Source organism: Lonchura striata, chromosome 3, assembly GCF_050655825.1.
Source record: "Lonchura striata isolate lonStrDom1 chromosome 3, ASM5065582v1, whole genome shotgun sequence".
Taxonomy (NCBI): Eukaryota; Metazoa; Chordata; class Aves; order Passeriformes; family Estrildidae; genus Lonchura; species Lonchura striata.
This window is the reverse complement of record NC_140705.1, coordinates 61,111,709-61,133,074: the sequence shown is the minus strand read 5'-3', so window position 1 is coordinate 61,133,074 and position 21,366 is coordinate 61,111,709. Positions and strand designations below refer to the sequence as shown.

Genomic DNA, 21,366 nt, shown 5'->3' with positions numbered 1-21,366 from the left:
TTCCGGGGCACCGCGGGCGGAGCCGCCGCCGCCGCCGCCCCTTCCGCCGCCGCTGGACCCGAGGGGCGGCCGGGCCGGGGCGGCCGGGCTCGCAGGATGCTCCGGTCGCTCTGGAGTTTCCTCAAGCGGCACAAGAAGAAGTGCCTCGTCCTTGGCACCTTTCTTGGCGGTGAGTGCCCGGTGGAGGGGCGGGGGCGATGGCGCGGCGGAAGGCGGTGCTGGCCGCGGGCCTCCCCGCGGGGCTCCCGCCGCAGAGCCCTGGAGCCCCTGGAGCCCCTGGAGCCTCTGGAGCCCCTGGAGCCTCTGGAGCCCCTGGAGCCCCTGGAGCCCCTGGAGCCCCGCGGCCCGGCGGGCCCTGCCCCGCCCGGGACACCGAGTGCTCCCAGCGGGAGAGCCCGGCTGCCGGCAGGACCTCCCCCGCGGCAGGCAGGGAATCTAGCCCCGTCCCTTAAGCCCTGGAAGACTGGAATCGGCTTGCCCGGGTGCTCCTACGGCGGGTGATGGCGTTACTTTGAAACAACGTTGAAGCGCGCAAAGCGCGGGTGACGCTGCTGTTGTTTTTGGGATGGAGGCTGAAAACCTCCACTTTCTTACGTGACTTGTGCGTTGAGGTGAATTGCCAAATATCACAGAATCAATTATTTTGGAAAAAAGATCAAGGAGTCTAACCGATGAACATCACCTTGTCAACTAGACCATAGCAATAAGTGCCACATCCAGTCTTTCCTTAAACACCTCCAGGGACGGGGGCTCCACCACCTCCCTGGGCAACCCATTCCAATGTCTGATCCCTAATGTCGTACCTGAATCTCCTCTGCTGCACGTTAAGACTATGTGCTCTTGTTCTGTCGCTTGTTACCTCAGAGAAGAGACCGACTCCACCTGGCTACAGTCTCCTTTCGGGTATTTGTAGAGAGTGATAAAGCTCCCCCTGAGCCTCCTTTTCTCCAGGCCAAACACCTCCAGCCAGCCGCTCTTTACAGGACATGCATGTGCTCCAGACCCTTCAGCGCTTACTTGCCCTTCTCTGGACAAATACAGATTAGTTGCAGACACAAAACTTTCAGAGAGAGGATTTGCATTAATTATTCAAGCAATTTCTCCCTTCAGGCTCTTGTTGAACCTGTAGGGCGGTTATGGTCTAGTAAGCTCCACCTTCCTTTGAAGTTATTTTTGGGTTGTTTTTAGTTGGAAATGGATTTAAAAGAGCACATTTGATCTGTCTCTCTGTTTAACGATGAAGTGCAGAGCTGTGCAGCTGGAGGTTAGATACTCCTCAAAATGTGCAGCCATGTCTTTGTGCACTCAGTCTTCAAGTATTCTTATATCCAGTGTAAATGACACAGAACTGGAACTTGCCTGAACAGTTGAATGTTCTGAGGGCTACAGGCTTTTGTTGTATATTTTGTTTTATATTCAGGTGAAGTCCCCTGTGAAGATGAACTGTATTTACTTACGGCTTGCCGTGGTTCTTGTGTTGTCTGCATTCCTTCATCATTAATTCCTTCTGGGGTTTTCCAAAGAGTGCCAGTTGATCCATGATAATGGGCTGGGCGAAGGTTAGTGCAGTACTGGTCAGACTGCTTCTCCAATTCACCCCCTCACCTGCAGGTTCTGTGGCTCTGTCATGTTTACCACCACACTTGCAGCCTACCACATTAAGTGAACAGATGTACTTTTACACACCAGGTTGTCACCTGGAAGATGTTCTCCCTCCCCTTCAACTGTCTGTGTGAAAATGGTGGGTGGACAAATGGGAATAGTAGAAAATCACTTCTCCCAGTTTCAACAAGAAAACATGGATCAATTCCCAAGTGGGAAAACAGGTATCTGGGAACTTGTGGCTCTCATAGCCTGAAATCTTAAATTCCTGATGTATAAACAGCCTTCTGCCTGCAAACCAATCTAGCATAACTGAGTTTGCATTTTTTTCTTTATGATTGGTGTTGTTTATATACAGCTCAGTGAGTCCCTTTCACTAAAATGCTACTGACTGAAGTGCACTTAAAATAATAGCTATACACTAAAATAATATTATTTAAAGAATTACCAAACCAAAAAAAAAAAAAAAAAAACCAAACACCAAAAAAACCAACCAAACAAAAAAAGCAACCCAAGATGCTCTTTCTCTAATAAGCATGTCAACTGCTGACTGAAAATATTAAACTATGCTATCATTTCCCGCAGCATGGATCAATTATCTATTTCTTCAGGCCATGTAGTATTTGAGGACTGTAGAGAATTGCTTTTTATGCATTTGAGGCTGAAGTAAATCTGGGCTTCTACCAGTGGCAAATTTGCAGCATGGTATTTTAAGGGAGGGAGGGAGATGGAGTGAATTACTGCAGGGTGCTGCTTTATAGCTGTTCAGCAGCTGAATCTCGAGTGCTTTGGTCATCTACCTAGGTATGGATCAGACCTTAAAAAAACTCCACGAGCTACAGTAATGCCACCACCGGTGGAAAGATGGAATGCAATTTTACACACTGCTTTTAAATGAAGACAGAATATTTGGAAGTGGCAGAATGATTTAAGGAAAGCATCCAAATCTGCTGATTTAATAGCAGAGCCTGGAATTTACATTTCTGTGATGTATTTTTAAGAGCTACGGGTGCATATTTGGGGAAGGATGGTATAAAAAAGAAAAGAGGACATCACAAAATTTAATGATTTTAAGTCCTTAACTGGCACATGGTCAGAGATTAATGTGAATATTTAATGATTCATTAGACAGTACAGAAGAGTTTCTACATTATTACTAATACAGTATTGTATCAGTGTTGTGTTACTGAATTACTGCACCAAAATCAGAGTTGGTTGGTAGCTTTTCCTCTCTTTACTGAAGTGGATTCCATGTATGTTATCAGTGGCTGTTGTTCGTGCATTTTCTTTTAATCCCAACACTACAACAGATTTTACTGCTTATGAAGATACAAATCTCATTAAATAAGAGCTCAAATTGAGGGGAAAAAGCAACTGAAAAATATGTGTAACTCCCCTTTAACCACAGAGCAGGGTTGAGAAGGCCTCACTTTAGTAAAGACCCTGTACAAACCCTTTCTTTAGAAGTTTTTTCTTTAACAATATTAAATACATTGCATACTGAAAAGACTTAAATCTCTTCTAGCAGTGGTCTGGGATCAAACCCATTGGAAATATGGAAAGTAGAGAGAGAGCATGATGGAGCTGCAAGGATACATTAGGTTCACGTGTTTATTGATATTTGATTAAAGTAGTTTTTACCTTGATGTTCAGCATTCAAGGTAGATTTCAGTAGATATTACAAAATTATTCACCGCTGAAATTCTGTTGCTGCAGTGGAAGAACAAGCTCAGGGTGTGTCTGGAATGTATGGTTCTGATTTCAGTGGTGAATTAATTATTGCTGAATTTAATCTGTTGCAACCTTTGGCTTGCAGAAAAAGCATTTCAGTTCAGAAATCTCTCTGCTTAGCAGAGAAAGTTGGTTTGTGAGTAAGCACAGGGGCATTAAATATGTTCTGGTGAGACTCAGTGTTACCAAGAGAATAAGGCTTTTGTGCCTGCATGTTTTAAAGATGGTTTTCAACCATAACAAGACAATTATATGTCCCTTGATGCATGGCTTGCTTAGACATAAGGACAAAACACAACTTACAGAGCTGTTTGTGTCCTGGAAGGATACAAGCTTCTGTGTGTCAGCACAATTGCTACATAATAAAATTCTTAAAACTGAATTTTTCCCCTTTTTTAATTTTTTTTTTTTCCCTGAGGTAAGTATGGCAGTGAGGGCAAAGGTTGGTTAGGGTTGTAAAAGAGGTTTCCTGAAAACTTGATCCTCCTAATTACCTATCCCATTCTTCTGCTCAGCTCTCCATTCCACCTGTGAAGAAAGGGAAGGGCTGAGGGAGAGGGAAGCCATAACGTATGAGATGCGAGGCCACTAAAGTGAGCATGTAAGAGCCTGCAGACTTTGTAAACTTCTTGCATTACTTACATTTAGGTGGGAAGAGACTATACAGTGCTACAGCCAAAGAGGGATATGGAGACAAATCAGATCATATTTATCTCAAATCAAAGTGTTGCTTCCACAGGTGCTGTAGATCCCAGGGTGCTTCCCAGCCAGCAACTAAAGCACCACAGAGACACACACACACACCCACACCCACACCCACCCACACCCACCCACACCCACCCACACACACACCCCTTCTCCAGTAGGATGAGGGAGAGAATCAGGCCTGACCAATGCTTAGCAGCCCCTGAAGAGTGCTCCCCCTTCCCCCTGTATTCCCCCCTAATTTTACTGCTCAGATGGCATCCCATGATTTGGTGTGTTCCTTTAACCTTCTGGGATCAGCTGTCCTGGCTGTGTCTCCTCCCAACTCCTTCTGACCCCCAGCCTCCTTGTGTTGGGCAGAAGAGGCCATGTCTTTGTGTAAGTCCTGTTCAGCAGCTACAAAATGTCTCTCTACTACCAACACTATTCCCAGCTGCTTCGAAGAAAATTATCCCAGGCAAATCCAGCACAGACAGCCAGTACATATGCTAATATGTTTCACTTTCTAGATCAGTTGTAAAACAGTATCAGTTGTAGTTTCAGATCCTTGCTGAGGTTCCTGTTCTTGAAGGATCTGATGCCAGGTGATGGTTTTTTGGTATCACTCTTATGTTTCTGAACCCTCCAAATCAGATGTGTTGGGACTATAGTATTTTCTATAGTTCACATTTTGATGAAGGTAGAAAAAAGTTTCCATAGGAATTACCTCCTGCACAGCCTCACTATTTCTGAATTTTCTTAATTCCTGGTTTTGTGTGAAACATATGGGAAGATTCAGCATGAAGTTCCATCTATACAACAGTTTAGGTAATTAGACATAAGTAAATATGGCTACAGCCACTTTTTGCAGACCTCCTATCCCATGCTGAGTGGTAAAACTAAGTTATATTAGTTATTATAAAAAGCTTATATTGGCTTTGCATGTTTATAGCAAGAGGCTTTCAAAATGTCAGCTTAGTTTTTTACAGGTTTGTTAGCTGACTTGACATCATGGCAGTTTTTGGATGTGGCTTTCTCTGATCCTGCTTCCAATTTCACATGATGATTTTGTGTGATTGTATTCATTCTAGACTTCTAAGTCCAGAATTAGTCTGGACTTAGAGTCTGTATTATTGTCAAGTCCTCTGAATTAATGCAACATATTAATATAGATACACATGGTTGTTCCTGAAGAAAAATGCAACCATCCCTGCAAGCCACCCACCCAGCTGGCAGCTCCTTGAAATGTCTCATAAGCCAGAGACTTACAGAGGCTCCACTGCTGTTCTCAGGAATGAGTGCAGTGGGCAGAAGTTCATTGTCACAGCTGAAACTGGAGTTTCACAAGTGACTTGCTGTGTCCTCCAGGCAACTTAGAGCACTCACAAGCCTCTGTGCAGTTGGTAACAGAGAGTGTCTGCTGCTGGCAGCCAGACCTCAAACTTACTGCTGTTTGCTGGGCTTGCTTAAGGTGGGCAGGTGGGTGGTGCAGCTTTTACTTGTGTTAACTTCTAATGCATCACATTCCAGAGAAGAGGATGATCCTGGATTAAGCAACATCTGTTAACAGTGGGTTAAAGTTACACCTTAGTTCAGGGAAGGGAGGGAGAAACAATGTTGTATTGTATTGCATTGTGTAAACAATCTGTTGCATTGTTTTGGACAAGTGGTTTTATCTGGAGACTGCTTTTTAAACCTGGATGGCAGCTGCTGGGACTTTGTACCCTCCCAGGCCACAGCAGCTCTTAGTACAGAGTAGGTGCACAGCCCTAACAAGCAGGAGTTAAGCAATTAGCTGTCTCAATCTCAAAGCTGCTGCTCCTCTATAGCCCTCCAAGGCACACATGATTCTTCTTGAGCTGTTTGCATGTCTGCTGTGACATTCATGTCTGTCTACATTCTGGAAGGGTCTTTTTTTACTTAGGACTTTTCTTTTGTACAAGACCTGGAGATAAAAGGATTTATTTTGGGGTGCAGGGAAAGTAAAAAAAAAGTAGTAAATGACAAATGACTATATGTTGATGTAATGTGAAAAATATAGTGGGGTAAAATAATTGAAAAAATCTTGCATTCAAGAATTGATAACTAATGCTAAAAATATTGTTTCTATTTCAGTATGTTAGCTGAAAAAAATCAGTAACCTGAAAGTTTTATTCTAAATAGATATCCTTGGCAGGGATTGGTAACATTTTAGATGAAAATAATCTTGATTGTGAAGTCTCATTTTTGATTAACAATTAATTGGTGGAATTGCATTTTTTTTGTATATGGACCCATAATATTAAAGTTTGCATCTAATGAAGTGAATATTTCATATGGCAAATGGGCAGTCTGCCTAAAGGCTGAAGTGAGGGAGAGACTTACCCATTTCTATTTTATGAGGCTTTTGGGAAATGGAAGTGACTGTGGTTGTCCCAGACTGGTCTGGCTTGTAGTTGCTTGTGAAGAAACATAAGGCCAGTATAAATAGCTGGATTTTTTTATAGCTATGGACATTGGGGCACAAAGTTGACAAGGCTTTTCAAACACTGATTATAGTTTTGGGGAATATTTTTGAAGGTTTTAATTACCTAAAAAATGTAGCTGAATTCAATATCTTGGGAAGTGTGAGTTTGTTTATGGGGTTTTGTGTTTGGTTTTGATTCGTTTTGTTTTGGTTTTTGTTTGTTTTTGGTTTTTGTTGTTTTTTGTTTTTTTTTTTTTTTTAGTTTTTGTAGATGTGGTTTATAAAATTAGTTTTGAAACTTTCAGCTTTCAGCAACTGTTAAATTCATCATTTGTTCCAGTATTGACTTCTAAAAGTGAAAACTGGACTTTGAAGAAAACTTTGTGTTTATAACTTCAGAAAGTACTTTGAGGGAAAAGAATCAAAAATACTTGATTTTTTACTTGCATTTCTTTTGTGTGCTGTTATTGACCTGACAGATCTAGAGCTGACCCTCTGGAGAGGAGATTCAGTAATTAAAGTATTAGTCCACACAGACCACAGATTATTAACTTGTACAATAGTCTTTTTTTGCATGAGTTTGTTCTTCCCTTATCTCTGCCCCCTCCAAATCTTTCATGAGAGATAACAGGAGGTGCTTATTGCACACCTAAGTAGGAAACTGCTGCTGCCAGTGCATACAGGAGGCAGCAGATGAGCCTGACACATGGTAGGAGCTGTAAGAAGCCCTGGGTGGAGGGGAAGAATTTAATGGAAATCAGCTTATAGTGGGAAAAGGTGCTGAGGGTAAGCCTGGAAGGTTTAGTGGAATCTTGAGGAATGGCTTAGAAAAGGGGGTAGAGATGAAGAAAGATGGGAACAGAGCTGTGGGCAGCCTGGATAGATATCTGAACCCCTGGTGGTGTGGGACAAATAGTTGGGGGAAACCTCAGAGGGATGTGTGTTGGAAGAGGTGAAAATGCAAAACAAAGATTTTTGTTTTGTCTTAATGGAAATGAAGATTCATAGTGAGAGTGATGAGGGATGGTCAGACTCTCAAGAGAAGAGTGTGGCTGGAAAGTAGAAACTGGGTATGGTAAAAAAAAAAAGAGGCACAGTCGAGCCCTATTGAAATGAAGGTTCTTCCTATGGAAGTTTCAGGACCAAATGAAGGAAGTGTTGATCTACAACATTTTTCTCATATGTGCTCTTTAGTACTTGAATTTGATTTCTTACTTCTAGTTTTAGAAAGATATCTTTTAAAAAATGTAAATTTTAATCCATCTCTAGACCTATGAATTTTTGTTTGTCTTCTCTCTTTGTTTTTCTTACCCTATGTTGCTTCTCTTCTTTCAGTCTCTTCAGTACTAGTTGTTCATATTGCAGTAGTATCAAAAATGTCTTCTCTGAATAGCAAGATACCTCTTCTCAGGAAAGTTTCTTCTACTGATTCAAGTCATAATCCTTGACATTTTAACTAATTTTGAAAACATTCTTTCTGAGTATTGCTTTGCCAATAATTATTAAAATACTCAAGACCCCCATATAAAAAAAAACCACTATACACCCTCATGCTTTAAAATTAAATAAAAGGGTTAAAGAACTGTTCTCACTTTTTAAAAGCATCTTCTAATATGCATATTTCTCTGTAGGAGTCTATTTACTGGGAAAGTATGGGCAGAAGAAAATCAGAGAAATCCAGGAACGAGAGGCAGCTGAGTACATTGCCCAAGCACGAAGGCAGTACCATTTTGAGAGTAATCAGAGGACGTGCAATATGACAGGTAAGATAAGGAAATAGCTACTGGTTTAGATAAGGGGGAGGTATTTGGGTTTATGCTACATATTGTCAGGATGGAAGAGGAATAAGAAATGTAGGTAAATTCAAAATCTTAATTAAATATTGATTCATAAATAGAGTTGTTTGCAAATAAGGAGAGTCTGAAGAGTAGAGGATTAAAGAGATTTTAGAGGGCATCTGAACCCTTACCATCAATAAATCTACAAGTATACATGCAGGTTACAATTTTTTGTCATTCCAGGACCCTTTTGCCTTAAACTGCATGTGGTGTTGAGGTGTGAAACAGCATTTAGATTTAAACAATACTGAATTTACAGCAGGATTATTTTATTAATTATATCACATTGTTAGTAAGCTGCATGGAGAACTTGGTGGGCAATTTTTAATAAGAAGTACATCAGCCCATAAGTTTCCTACACAGGAGGTACCTGACTAGCTGGAGAGCAAAAAGCCAAAGTACTTTTTCTTAGTGCACCAGCCTTGAGATTTTTGCAAATGCAATGACAGAGAAGAATTTTAACAAATTCCTTGTCATTGTAAATGTAGGCCATTCAACACTATTTTTATTAAACAAATTAGGCAGTATTTTCTTTTTCTGTTGAAATTTGTAATGGCTTCTTGGGTGGCTGTAAGTCTAACCTGTTTACCTTGACCAATTGATATTTTATTTTCATCTTTTCCATTTTGTACTTCTGTGAGTGATCTTGCTGCAAGGATTAGGTTTTTCTTTGCCCTTCTTTGTGCAAAGTATCTTATGTTTGGCAGCGTGCATTCCTGACAAGATTTTTCATACTTTGTTCTTAGTATTTATCATGTTTTCCATTTCCTGTTCCTGTCAAGTAACAGCAGATCAGACATTGTTCTAAAACTAAAGGATCTTTTCCTACTAGCTTTTTCTCATTTATAACATACCTTTCTCCAGTTCTCTTGCTAGAAAAAAACGAACTTCAGATATTCTTCTCCCTGGGAGAAATGCAGTAGGGTGGATTTTTGTCAGATTTTCTTCTGGGGAGTTGGAGGCATGTACATAGAGGATGTGAATGCACATCTGCAGCTGGAGCCAGTAAAACCGCATGGTCATGTAAGGGCAGCATTGTGCCCCAGCTCCTGAGAGGCTCACAGGTTATTGCCCTTCTGAATACTCTCTGGGTTTCCTAATTTGTTTGTCCTCCCAGCTTTGCCTGTTGAGCAATGGGAAGTACACTCTATAGCAGCTATTGAGTGTGAGCTGAGGATGGGTTTATAATGGATTTTTTGTTGATGTTGACAGGGTTTTTTGTTTGGTTTTTTCCTTTTAATAACAGTGCTGTCAATGCTTCCAACTCTGAGGGATGCCTTAATGCATCAGTTAAACTCTGAGAGTCTCACGTCTCTTCTTAAAAATAGGTAAGACTGTCTGAAATGTGTTGAACTCCACTTGTTTTGATGACAGGTTTTTTTTGAATTATATAATGTAGAGAGTATGCAGAATTTTGGTTGAGTGTCCCATTGAATCATTGGTCTTAAGGTATTTTGAAATCACTATGTAAATATTTTGTCACATTACATGTATTTTGATAGGCATGGCATTTTCCAAAAATTACAGGAAATAATAGTTCCTTTAAGGTGCTGCAGTGAGAGCCATGTTTTTTGTTAAAATGGTTATAAGATAGGTAGGTGAAAGTACTTAGAGGATCTGTTTCTCTCTTAAACAGAACAGAATATTATGACTGAGCTGTTGATGTTGTGTTTGTAAAAATGTTTATGTAATCTTACCAAGTTCAGATGTGAATAGTACTGGAAAGTATCCAAGATGAGATTGCAAATGCATGTAAGTGATGAGAAGTATTTTTTTTAATTTTATTTTTGGAGCTGAACAAATAGGGACATGTCATACATTAACAGAAATGCTTCCCTGTCAGAAAACACCTTGGAATTCCCTACAACTGCCGGAACAAATAGGCTGGTTTTAAATACATAAGGTGCATAATAAGATATCTTAAACCTAAATTCCTTGGCATATGTCACAGAGTAAAAGTGTTATGTAGGCAATTAGCCACAGGATTTCTGAGTCACTCTAGTCTGTCTTTCTAGTTTACCTGCCACTACTTTACTATTACAGCTATAACTTCAGCTGTCCAGCATTTAATAGGTTACCTATTCAGTCACTGCTTTTTTCAGTCCAAAAACTTCCACAACAGAGCAGCCTGATTTAAAGGGGGAATTGCAGCCTGAATTATCTTTTGATAATAAACTCTGAGTATTTGCAACTGTTATTGCATATTACTTACCCTAAACAGCAAGAAATTGGGTAAAGTTAATTTTAATGGAATAAATGTATTTATCATAATATAAGTCTTATTCAATGAAAAAATTAAACTAAATGAACAAAAGAGTTTATAGATCACCAGATATGTCACCTGAACTGTGCAGCAAATAGTCTGCAACAGTTTGTAATCCTTTGGTCAGTAGGGAAGACAAGTAATACCTTAGTTTGTTCTCTGTAGCAAGCATTCTTTTATCAAGACACGCCTGCTGTATCTAAATTGTTTGACCAGTTGAAACAGTGTAGGGATGTATCGATGCACCTCTGCGTTCCAACAGTCCTAGTGAAAACAGAGATAGGCATTTTTGTTGCTATTGGTATGCACTTATGAAAACAATTTTTTTTTTTAATGCTTGCCATTTGCAACATTCTGTAAGCTTGGATGGCCATTTAGAGTGTATCTTACAGTGGAATTTGTGTCTTAATACTTCTTATTTTACTTACACTGAGGATATTTTAACTGGATGCTTGAAAGTTTTGAACTGAAATGTAGGGAAGGGGTTGTGAAGGCACAGATAATTGAATCAGCCATCAAAGCTTGCTCCACTTTGAAGTGATTCTTTGAAGAAGTTCTGCTATGAATGGAGGCATAGATTTCTTTGCTTTCTACTTCCATTTGAGAAGATCAATCAAACAGCTCTGGACCCTTGAATGCTGTTGTTGAGTATACAAAAGAGCAGATGTGCAGATTTACCTTTCTTTCATGTCCCTGAAGATGTATTAGTTTTCTCACATAATCTGTGTTGTGGCTTAACATATTATACATCTATGTTATCATATGTTACAGATCATATTATGCCTTTGGTAATCTCCTTTAACTTGAAATCCACTCACTTCCCTAAATTTGAGGTGGCCAGTGGTACACTGGGAGTGTAAGGAGGCTGAAGTCTTCAGACCTCCAGAGAAATTTTTGAAGAGGGAACAGCACCCAAGACCACACATGTTCTTGCTCAATCTGTCCTCTTTTTAAAGCCCACTGATTGAATAAGATAAGGTGAAATCCCTGCTTCTGCAGCCTTGCAGATGTTGCACATCTTCCACCTCTTCAGCACTTAGCTTTATTGCAAACCTCTGGTTTCTGTTTGCATTGCCCTTTGCTTCCATAGTGAGAATGGCCTTCCAAATAAATAAATGTGAAGTAAAAGTTGAGTTTTGAGTAGCAGCTGAGTCTTAATAAATTGCAGGAGATTAATTGCAGGACATGAAGAATTGATTTCCACTCTTAGGCTTAGTACTTGCAGACTTTACTGTTATTTGGCTGCTGCCTTACGTTGTAGGGAGAAGCTCTGTAAGTATGATCTCTAGAAAATGTTTTGATGTAATAGGTGCAAGTGTAGTTGTCTGATGTATTGGCTTCTCTATATCTCTTCATTCTGCATAAAGAAATTAACCCTGATAAGTAGCTTTGAGTCCCATTATATGTTATATGTGTAGAAATACTACAGTTTTTTTTTACAAAGTCCTTTGTTTTGTTTTAGCAAAGCTTTAAGAACTTGCATAGAATAGCTTGCAAAAAGTATGTGATTTGGTTATGTTTGCCATGGATCCATGTATCTCTTTCAGCTACTGTTTATTTAATCTGTCTTTTTAATTTTCAGAGTCGTAGATTTTAAATAGTCTATTGTATCAGTTTATTTGCATTATTTGATAGTGGTGAACATTAAAAATTTTATATATGTAAGTGATAGACTGTTCAAACTAATGCCAAAGTGCATATGTTGTGCCTGCAAAGAGAAATTTTTTCTGGTTAGAAGTGCTAGGTTTGGGTGTTTTTTTAAAAAAACTAGGTAAAGTACAGGTTAATTTGAACTCTTGGCTCTAAATATTTAAGTATTAATTCTGATCCTAAGAAATTACCAAATGTTTCCCTAAGTGACTTCTACAGTATCTATCTTCCATAATAGATATGCAGTAGCCATTCTTTACTGACAGTGCTTAACAGGTGAGAATAGTTGGTGAAAATTTTGAATGGTTTGCTTGCTCTTATTCCTGCTACTGCTGTTGTATTGCTAAGATTACCTCTGGATAGTAGTTATAAATATGCAGTGTACTTCAGGCAGTTCAGGTGTATCTATGCAATCTACAGTCTTGCTTTGTTGACTGCAGAATATAAACTTCTAGGAGTTGTCAGGTCAAAAAAGTGAACACGCCTCAACAAAAGATAAAAGATCAACATGTGTTCATGTGGATGGTGCAAGACTTCTTTTCCAAAGACAGTTGTGATCTCTTTGGTTTTGATGACCAAATATGAACTTTAAACACATCAGGCAATGGTAAATCTTGCAGGAAAGTAGGACAATGGCATTCTGATCCTGCATTTATTACACACAGAAAGTCCTGCTGAACTGAGTCAACATTAAATATAGAGAGTCAAGGCCTCAGAAAAGACCACTTTGTACCATCAGTGGCTTTTTCTGACTATATATGCTGTAGTAACTCAAAGGTGATCATGTAAGTGTGTAATTGACATCACGAAACACTACATTTATGCATTAAACTTTGAATATCTTTTCTATGCCTTTACAATGTGATGTTTATATACTGCTTTCTTGAAAGAGGCCTTTCTTGAATGAGATATAGACCTGGGTATGATTTGAGTAATTATGGTAGCTAAATAAGTTTGCCTTAGAGCACTACTATATCATTTAACATACTTGTTAATTTCCAAGTAAAATATAATTCTTAATATTTCCATTTATTTTTTCCACAGGCCAGCAAACAAGTTAGAAATCTGGGAGGATTTAAAGATAATAAGTAAGTGGAAATGAAAGATTACATCTGCATAATTATTTAGTGTAGATTTATAATGTTTTTCACACAATTTAAAACAAACTTTACGCTGGGTTGTTTCAGTAGATATGAAGATAGTGTAACACACATGGCAAACCTCCTCCCTGCTCCTGCAGCTTCAAAGGCTTTTCATGAAGAAACTTTCCTTAGCCCCATGGGAAGTTAGAAGCTCAGAGAGCAAGATGAAGAATTTTATTTGCCTTCCTGATACTTTGCTCAATAAAACTTTGAGAGACCTTTTTGTGCCATCACAATAAAATGAAACTAGTTTCAGAGATTCTATGCTGAACGTAATGGAAATCCATTCAGAAATGTAGGTCAGCCTTTACATGGCCAGGAGTTCCCTCTTATTGAGCCTGTTGGAGAGAACCACTATAGCAGTGATCATGAAGCCTTTGGATCATCATCTTATTTGTTGGCTGATGGAAGCAGTGGAAAGGACGAAAAAGTAAACCCAGATAATTAAGCAGTGAAATTCTACCATTACTTCTTTGCTTCCTTTTATTTTTTTTCTCCTTTTCAAAACACCTTTACAGATCCTACTTTTGTTCTGACTCCTTTCTTCCATTCTGTATCTATTCATGATGCTTCTTCTACACACCCTCATTGCCTACTGGCTGGTATCTGATGCTTATTTTCATTTTCCTTCTTTAGATCTCAGCTACTTCTGTCTTGGGTAACACTTTTGACAAGCTGCATTTGTGTCTGAATTGCATGATGAGGACTAACATGAGCTGTGTATTTCCTGGCCTAATGAAGAAAGATTATTTGACTCAACAAACATTGGTTGAGTTTGTTGAGTCAACAAATTTTCCTTCTCAACATTTTCCTTCTGGAACAACCTGTACGATTTTTATTTTCTCAAAAATAACTTGGGTAATGTAAAATGATATTAATATAGGACTTTTAATGGGACACTGTAGATGTAGGTACAGCATGTTAGACTCACGACTATCTTGGGTATGTGTTGTGAAAACACCTTATGACAACCAGTGAGAGAAATGTGACTGCATATTTAAAAGTAATCAGCACTTCTGAGTCTTGGAGAGCACTCTCTCCCCTTGACTCCTCATTTCCCTGACTTGGCAGTCCCTCTGTTCTGTCTTCCCAAGGTTTCACACGCAGTATTGTTGCTGTGTACAGCACCTGCATGCTGGTGGTTCTCCTGCGAGTCCAGCTGAACATCATCGGCGGCTACATCTACCTGGATAACGCCGCGCTCAGCAAGAACGGCACGGTAAGTGTCTTGCCTTGTTTCAAAGGTAGGACTTGTACTTCCTTGGAAGGGAAAGGATTATTTGGTGAGATGGGAAGGGCATAGTTTTGGACTATTGGAATGAAACCAAGGGTCCTTACAAGAGTGTGTACATGGAAGCATTACTGGCAGTGCAATATATTGATGTCCTTTAATAGCATCTAAATTTGGATGATGTGGTGATACTGTTGCTTACCTGAATACCGGCAATACTGGATAATGCCTTTTGTCTGCATTTGTCTTCCCTGAAGAGGGCTTCTTTTCTAAACAGCAACATGAAATTACTTCTCTGCTTTGATTTTTTTGTGACATCATAATACCATGTGAATGATTCAACCTATGTAAGCAAATGTATATATAATGTTAGGTCTTCCTAGTACATACATTAATTTCTCCACTTAATTTTTTCTGAGATTAAAGAAGAAAAGTGCTGTCTTTGAAATTTTGTCTGTTTGGTTTTGCTTCAAAAGACCATCTACCTAAATGTCTGTTGGTGGGGTCAAGCAAGGTGGAAGAACTGGTTTTGGTTGATATAGTGTATCACTGTTCAGTAAAAATAGATCACTCCCACAGTAAACAAGTACCCATTGTAGAGAGTGGGACCTGCAAATTGCTGGATGTCTCATCTAAAAATAATGGATACAAGTTCTCATCTGCCCCTCTGTGATAGCTCCTGCTGAGAGTCAAGGAACAGCATGTCAATGCAGGATGGAGAAAAGCTTTCAATAGGAAGGCCAGAGTTGACTGAGGTTGTGCTTTATTTTGTAAAAGCTGAAAAAGCTGTTTTAGAATGGCAGAATGAGTTTGAGCTAGAAACATTTCCTCTCTGTTAGTTTCTCATAGAGAAGTGGGTTGACAGGGCCAAGTCTGAGACATTCCATTGGGACTAACTGGAATCCTGTCTTGGTTTCTGAAAGCTTCTTTTCTGTCAGATAAGCCTTTATTAGATTTCAGCATAAATAACTTACTCCACTAGATTTAATTTCTGGGATGGTGGAGAGTCTAGTTTCACCTGCAATGAAGGTTTTTAAGAGAGTTTCTTTTAGGTGAATGAAAAGTGAAAGCTTTTTCTATGCCACTGAAGATGGAAGAGAAATCTGTATAGGTTTGAAGAAAAGAATGCCAGAAGACTTATGACAGATCCAGGGGTTGATGGGCAAGAAGAGTCAGTACAAAGTTGAAGAGAGTGGGAGTCTGTTTGCTGAAGAGTATTACAAAGATTAAGAATTTTTGAAATTTTTTTTGTATTGTTCTCTACTGTTGACATGTTACAGAACTGTTGGGTTTTTTTCCCCCACAGACACCACTAGCACCCCCTGAAGTCCAGCAGCAATATTTATCAAGCATTCAGCACCTTTTAGGAGACGGTATGGTGCTTATTAAGAGCTAACTACACTTACAAAATTCAGCTTTTTTTTGGGACTTGAACAAATCATTAGAATAATTTTTACTTTCTTTCTTTTAGGACTGACTGAGTTAATAACAATTGTTAAACAAGCTGTGCATAAAGTTTTTGGAAGGTAAGAGCCTGTATTTCTCTGTGGTTAGCTTTTAAGTTTTATTGTGATGACTGCTCCCAAAATAAAGAGTTTTATAAGAATTAGGGGGAAACAAAAGCAGGCATATTGACTTTTTCAAAACAATGCTTTTATTGTAGCAGGCTGTGTCTGCCAGTGCAAACCCATGTAGCTGATTGGAATTTTGTTACTTGTAAACATGTTATTGGTAGAAAGAGAAAGCAGCATTACTCATTTTGCAATCAAAACTAGTCTTTTTCCTTTCCAGTATTTCCCTTAAGCAGACGCTGTCTCTTCTGGAACTGGAACAGAAACTTAAAGATATCAGGGAAGTAGTGGAACATAAAGATTCAGATCAGATTGCATCTTATTCTCCCTTATGTCATTATCTGATGCCAGATGAAGAAAACCCTTTGGCTAGCCAGGTATTTAATTCAATTCCTTGCACCTTTTTTCATTCTGCTTTTGTGGGGCTTTTTTGGAGAAGGAAGGGTGCATAACAGTCCTCTTGTACCATGGCATCTGTGTCTTTAATAAATGGCAAAGCCTCTTCCATCATAAATCAAATGTCCTTATCTCTTTAATCTAGGCACAGCTGCATTTTCTTCAGATTTGATAGAAAACAAGTGTCACCCTCAGAATGTCAGCTTTGTGCTCAGAAATGCAGCCCAGTTACTGCCTTTACCCTGTGAAAGAAGCTGTGACTCAGCACAGTTTATCTCAGCCCTAAGATAAATTGTGTTGTTTGCACTTGTGTACCAGCAATATTCATGGAGTGTTGGAGCATCATGTTGGCTGGTGCAGAGAATGGTGTGCTGGAGTCCTTTGATGCTCTGGGCTTAAAAATGAACAGGAGTCAAGATAAAAGTGTATCTAATCTCAGTTGCAACATAAATTTCTTAAATTTTGTGAAGGTGTTTGTCTCCATCCACACCACAGGCTGGAGAAAACTCATTCTTCACTTGGCATTACACTGGTGTAATGAGGAAACCTGGGCTTCAGCATGTGGCTACATGCATTTACTGCTTTAACTTTATTTGATATACTGGGATAATTTCAATATTGAAGGTCAGATTGGAAAAATTTCTTCCTCAAATAGTCTGGTATTTCCTGCTAGTATTGTTTTTAGTTAAAAATCCTACAGTGACCATTTAAAACACAAATTAGAAAGAATCTGATTTACAACAATATTTTCTTTTATATTTGACTTGTACCTCTTGACTTAATTTCATGATACTCAACTTTCCTATTTCTGCTCTTACGGTTGCTGATGGCACTTGCTTATAGTTGTCTGTCTTTGGTTTTTTAGGCCTGTGGACTCACAGAAAGAGACATTGCTACGATTAAATTACTGAATGAAACTAGAGATATGCTAGAAAGGTATAGAGAAATATACTGTGTTCACATTAAACTCCTCCTCAAAACTATTGTTTATGTAAGACAATTACTTTCATACAAAAAGCTGACAACTTTTCCTTTGAGAAATGTAACCATTCTCCATTAAATTTTTATATTTATCAGTTGTAGGCTGGGATTTTCAAAATTTGTGAGCTCTCAAACTTTTAAAGAAATAATGCTGCCTTAATGAGATACCCAGAATGTCCTTGGCAATCAGACCTATTATCTCTTCCTCACCCACTCTCTAGTAATGTAGGAACAGAGGAGTGCTTCTTTTCTGCTAAAGCAGGGTAAATTGAGAGCAATTTTATTGGATTTACTTGCTTTGATAAAGTGAGCACCAGTTTTAGCTTATTGGAATATATTTTTAATGCATGATTTTGAGGGTGGTTTTATGTGTCCTTTTACCAGAGAGTTGGTAAAAGTGAGGCTCCTATAATAAACATAAGATATGAGGGAATTAAAGCAAATGTCAATCTATTCTTACAGTTCAGCTGCTAGGGATGTGGGGCACTTCAAGGTTAAGTCCCTTCTATGTTATTACTTAGTAAGAAATAGAAGTGAGGAATGCTTCAGGTTTATCTGGGTTTTAGTAATCTTGGGGTAGAGTTCAGGTCGTTAAGGGAGCTGGTGTTTCAATGAGGTGGCAATGCTAGTGGCATTTGTCTGGTTCACACATCACCCATGAGGGGAGGCACACCTGTAGCACTGAATACTTGCAGGGCTTTTTTTGAAAAAAATTAAACCTAGGAATAAAATTTTCTTTCTATTTTTCTTTCTTTTCAGTCCAGACTTCAGTACAGTTTTGAGCACATGTTTAAATAGAGGATTCAGTCGACTGCTGGACAATATGGCAGAATTTTTTAGACCTACTGAAAAGGACCTTTCTCAAAACAGCTCTGTAAATAGGTAAATGTTTTCTTTTGTTGTGGTTCTCATGTCAGTAATGCTTTGGATTCATAGCGAGTTCCAAAAAGGCTCTTGATTTTCCTACCTTCTTGGAGTTCTCATGCTGGAAATATTATTCTGCTTCTTGCTCTTCAAGGATCACTGGGTTCTCCTCACTTTGGCTATGTAGGCAGCTAGGAAGACTCACATTTCCTTCCACCCTGAAATCACTAGAATTAGGTGACATTCTTTCCCACCTTTACCTGCAGACCTAGAAGTAGAGGTCAGATGACCCGTACCCACTTCTTGCCTGAACTTGGTACAGGCAGACTGCCTTTTGGGCTGGGGAGAGTTTCCCTTCTGGTGGTGACTCCTGACAGATATGCCCAGTGAGGCTGTGAGAAGGAGACCCCTCCTTCCCCTGCAGCCCAAGAGCTCCAAGCACCCCAGCCTCCATCATTTCCTGTGGCTCTCAAGGAAGTGGGTGCAGGCATTGCCCTGATCCTCCAGTGACAGGGAGCCAAAGCTGCCATGGAGCTTTAGGTTTCACTGCTATGCAGATAAAATGCAGTAACATGCAGGATTTTCTACATCCCTCTAGAAGAATGTTTAAAAATAGCTTTTAATATGAAATTAACTTTGATTTTAAGCAGTGTGGTGAGAACATTACAAATCCAAAATCTGAGTTAAAATTCTTGAAATATTCTTTCTCAAATATTAAAATTAAAACCTGGAATGATAACTGGGTTTATATATGTTTATTGTAGTGACTTGGCTTTCAGAGAGTTATGTTTTAATTTTTTAATTTAAATATATACTATTTACATAATTTAAAATATCTCAATGTCTGTAGTTTGGCTATCTGCCGAAGCCTGGTTTAGTTTGAAATAGCATGAAATGGTAGACAGGCACTTCTATGACCTGTCTATTACATACACATGCAAAGACTGACTAAACCATAATACTCTTGCACGAGAAGCAAGTGTGAAACTGTGCAATAGGAACACAGACTGGAATTGAATTTGTACTTCTCTACATTAAAGGAAAGCCTTGATATGGAGAAAAAAAACCTTCATCCATACATTTTAGTTTGCAGTCTTTAAATTCTTACTTTTTAAGTGGTAATTATTTAGAATTCTATAATCACACTTTAGTGGCTTCATCTGTGTCTGAGCAGGTCAATATTTTTTGTTCTTTCCTAGTCTTTCCAGTGTCAGTCTTCCTTTAGCCAAGATAATTCCAATAATAAATGGACAGATCCATTCAGTATGCAGTGAAACACCCAGTCACTTTGTTCAGGTAAGAATGTACCTTATTTACAGTATCCCAGGCAAAATCTTGAAATTAATGTTGTATATTTCTTTTTAATAATTTGTTTAATTTCAGTGGCTTTAAAAAAATAAATTGAAAACAATTGCCATAACAAACTCTTTGTCAGTTGGTATCTTCCAAAAACACGCTACTTTTTTAGAACTTCTTCTGCTGAATTGTGCAGAAGCACAAACTTCTGGCCTTGGTTCTACTTGCAGGTCTGCTCCTAAACCTTTCTAAAGCAAGAAGTTTGAGTTGTGCCTATGGGAATGCCAGGTGCTTTTCTTAGGAATTCTGTACTACAGTACGGGCAGAATAGCAGGGAATGTGTTTGATTAAGGAAGTTTATTTTATACATTTCTTCCAGGACCTGTTGATGATGGAACAAGTGAAAGATTTTGCAGCTAATGTTTATGAAGCTTTTAGTACTCCTCAGCAACTAGAGAAATGATCTGCACATTTTTACAAATGGATGGTGTATTTATAACAAATCCCTGGTGACTACTGATGAGACTTGGGTTAATTTTATAATGGCGTAGGAGTGGCAGACCAGCAGAAAGAGCTCTCTGAGGAAAGTGGGAGTGAGCCCCTATTTTCTTCTAACCGAAGCATACTTCACCCAGTAAAAATATCCTTGTTGAAAGAAACATTGTAAGTGAAGACTTTTCTATTTCAAAAGTGGGTAAACAATTCTGTAATTCCTTGGGTTGTTCTTTATTGCATCAAAAAGGCATCTGGTGGCAGTATTACAGCAAGGTACTAAAAAACCCTTTTTTTTTTGCCTGGGGTGTCTAAGTTTGGGGAAGAGCTAATGATAGTAATCTAAGAATAGCATTGAGCAGCAGAATGAAGTAATGCTTTTTTCTTCTTCTTCTCCCAGATTTTTCTTTCTATAAAGTAAATATTTTTCTCCTTAACTTTACAAATCTTGTTCCAAAGTCTCTCATTCTTCAGAAAGCCTTTGGCAATGGATGCATGTTCCCCTTGAACAAGCTGGGGGTCTGCTCTCTCTGTTACTTAATACTAAAGGAATGTGTTTTTTTAGACATACTCTTGTTTATGCTGTTCAAACAGCTACACTGTACACATTACCTTGTAAATATTTTATCTTAATTTGTATTAATTTTGAGCCCAATTGTCTGTACTGTAATAAAATATTTTAATGTATAATTTGTGTATGTATTAACATTACTAGGGAAGAGAATAAGTTGACCTGGCCAATCAACTCAAAAACCTGACAGAGTTGAAAGAATAAATTTAATTTATACAGTACGAATTTTGCACTCATGAACATACTCAGGGAAAAGAAAAAAGTCTCTACACTGAAACAGAAATAATTCATGCTTTTTGTTATCCTTTATCTCCTCCTCTTTGCTAGTTTCACCTTGTGTCTATCCCTACAAACCGTGACACATGATGAGTTTGTAAATTTTTCAAGTTGAAGGCAGTCTACTCTCTGCTTAAAATGTTGTCTCTTTGCCAAAGCTGAAGATCCCTAGCAACTCCTGATTATTTCTCTTTTTCAAGAGTTAGTCACTGAAGTATATGTTTTGTTCAATAGTCCACAGAAGGCACCCTGGTAACTGTATATAAACAAAGGCTGTAAACAAGAGGCAAGTTTTACCCATGTAAAATTATACAAAATATAAAAACCTAACC

General features: G+C 38.7%; 1 protein-coding gene across 2 annotated transcripts; it reads left to right on the top strand.

Moving 5' to 3' along the window:
* Positions 1–54: 54 nt before the first annotated feature.
* PEX3 (peroxisomal biogenesis factor 3) lies at positions 55–20,877 on the top strand. Of its 2 annotated transcripts, none has more exons than XM_021540412.4 (12): positions 55–169; positions 8,095–8,226; positions 9,548–9,629; positions 13,259–13,302; positions 14,451–14,575; positions 15,894–15,960; positions 16,059–16,113; positions 16,379–16,535; positions 17,420–17,490; positions 18,295–18,417; positions 19,599–19,695; positions 20,075–20,877. In XM_021540412.4, the coding sequence occupies exons 1-12, from the start codon at positions 97–99 to the stop codon at positions 20,156–20,158; spliced, it is 1,110 nt and encodes a 369-aa protein (XP_021396087.1). In that variant the 5' UTR covers positions 55–96; the 3' UTR covers positions 20,159–20,877. The 2 variants fall into 2 exon arrangements, with proteins under 2 accessions (XP_021396087.1, XP_085432808.1); XM_085576682.1 differs by lacking the exon at positions 55–169 and adding an exon at positions 384–1,559.
* Positions 20,878–21,366: the final 489 nt, after the last annotated feature.

Coding starts and splice junctions, on each gene's coding strand:
- PEX3 (XM_021540412.4), top strand. CDS start 97: ATGCTCCGGTCGCTCTGGAGTTTCCTCAAGCGGCACAAGAAGAAGTGC. Junction 8,227..9,547: donor GAGGACGTGCAATATGACAG/GTAAGATAAGGA, acceptor TTTTAATAACAG/TGCTGTCAATGCTTCCAACT. Junction 19,696..20,074: donor CACCCAGTCACTTTGTTCAG/GTAAGAATGTAC, acceptor CATTTCTTCCAG/GACCTGTTGATGATGGAACA.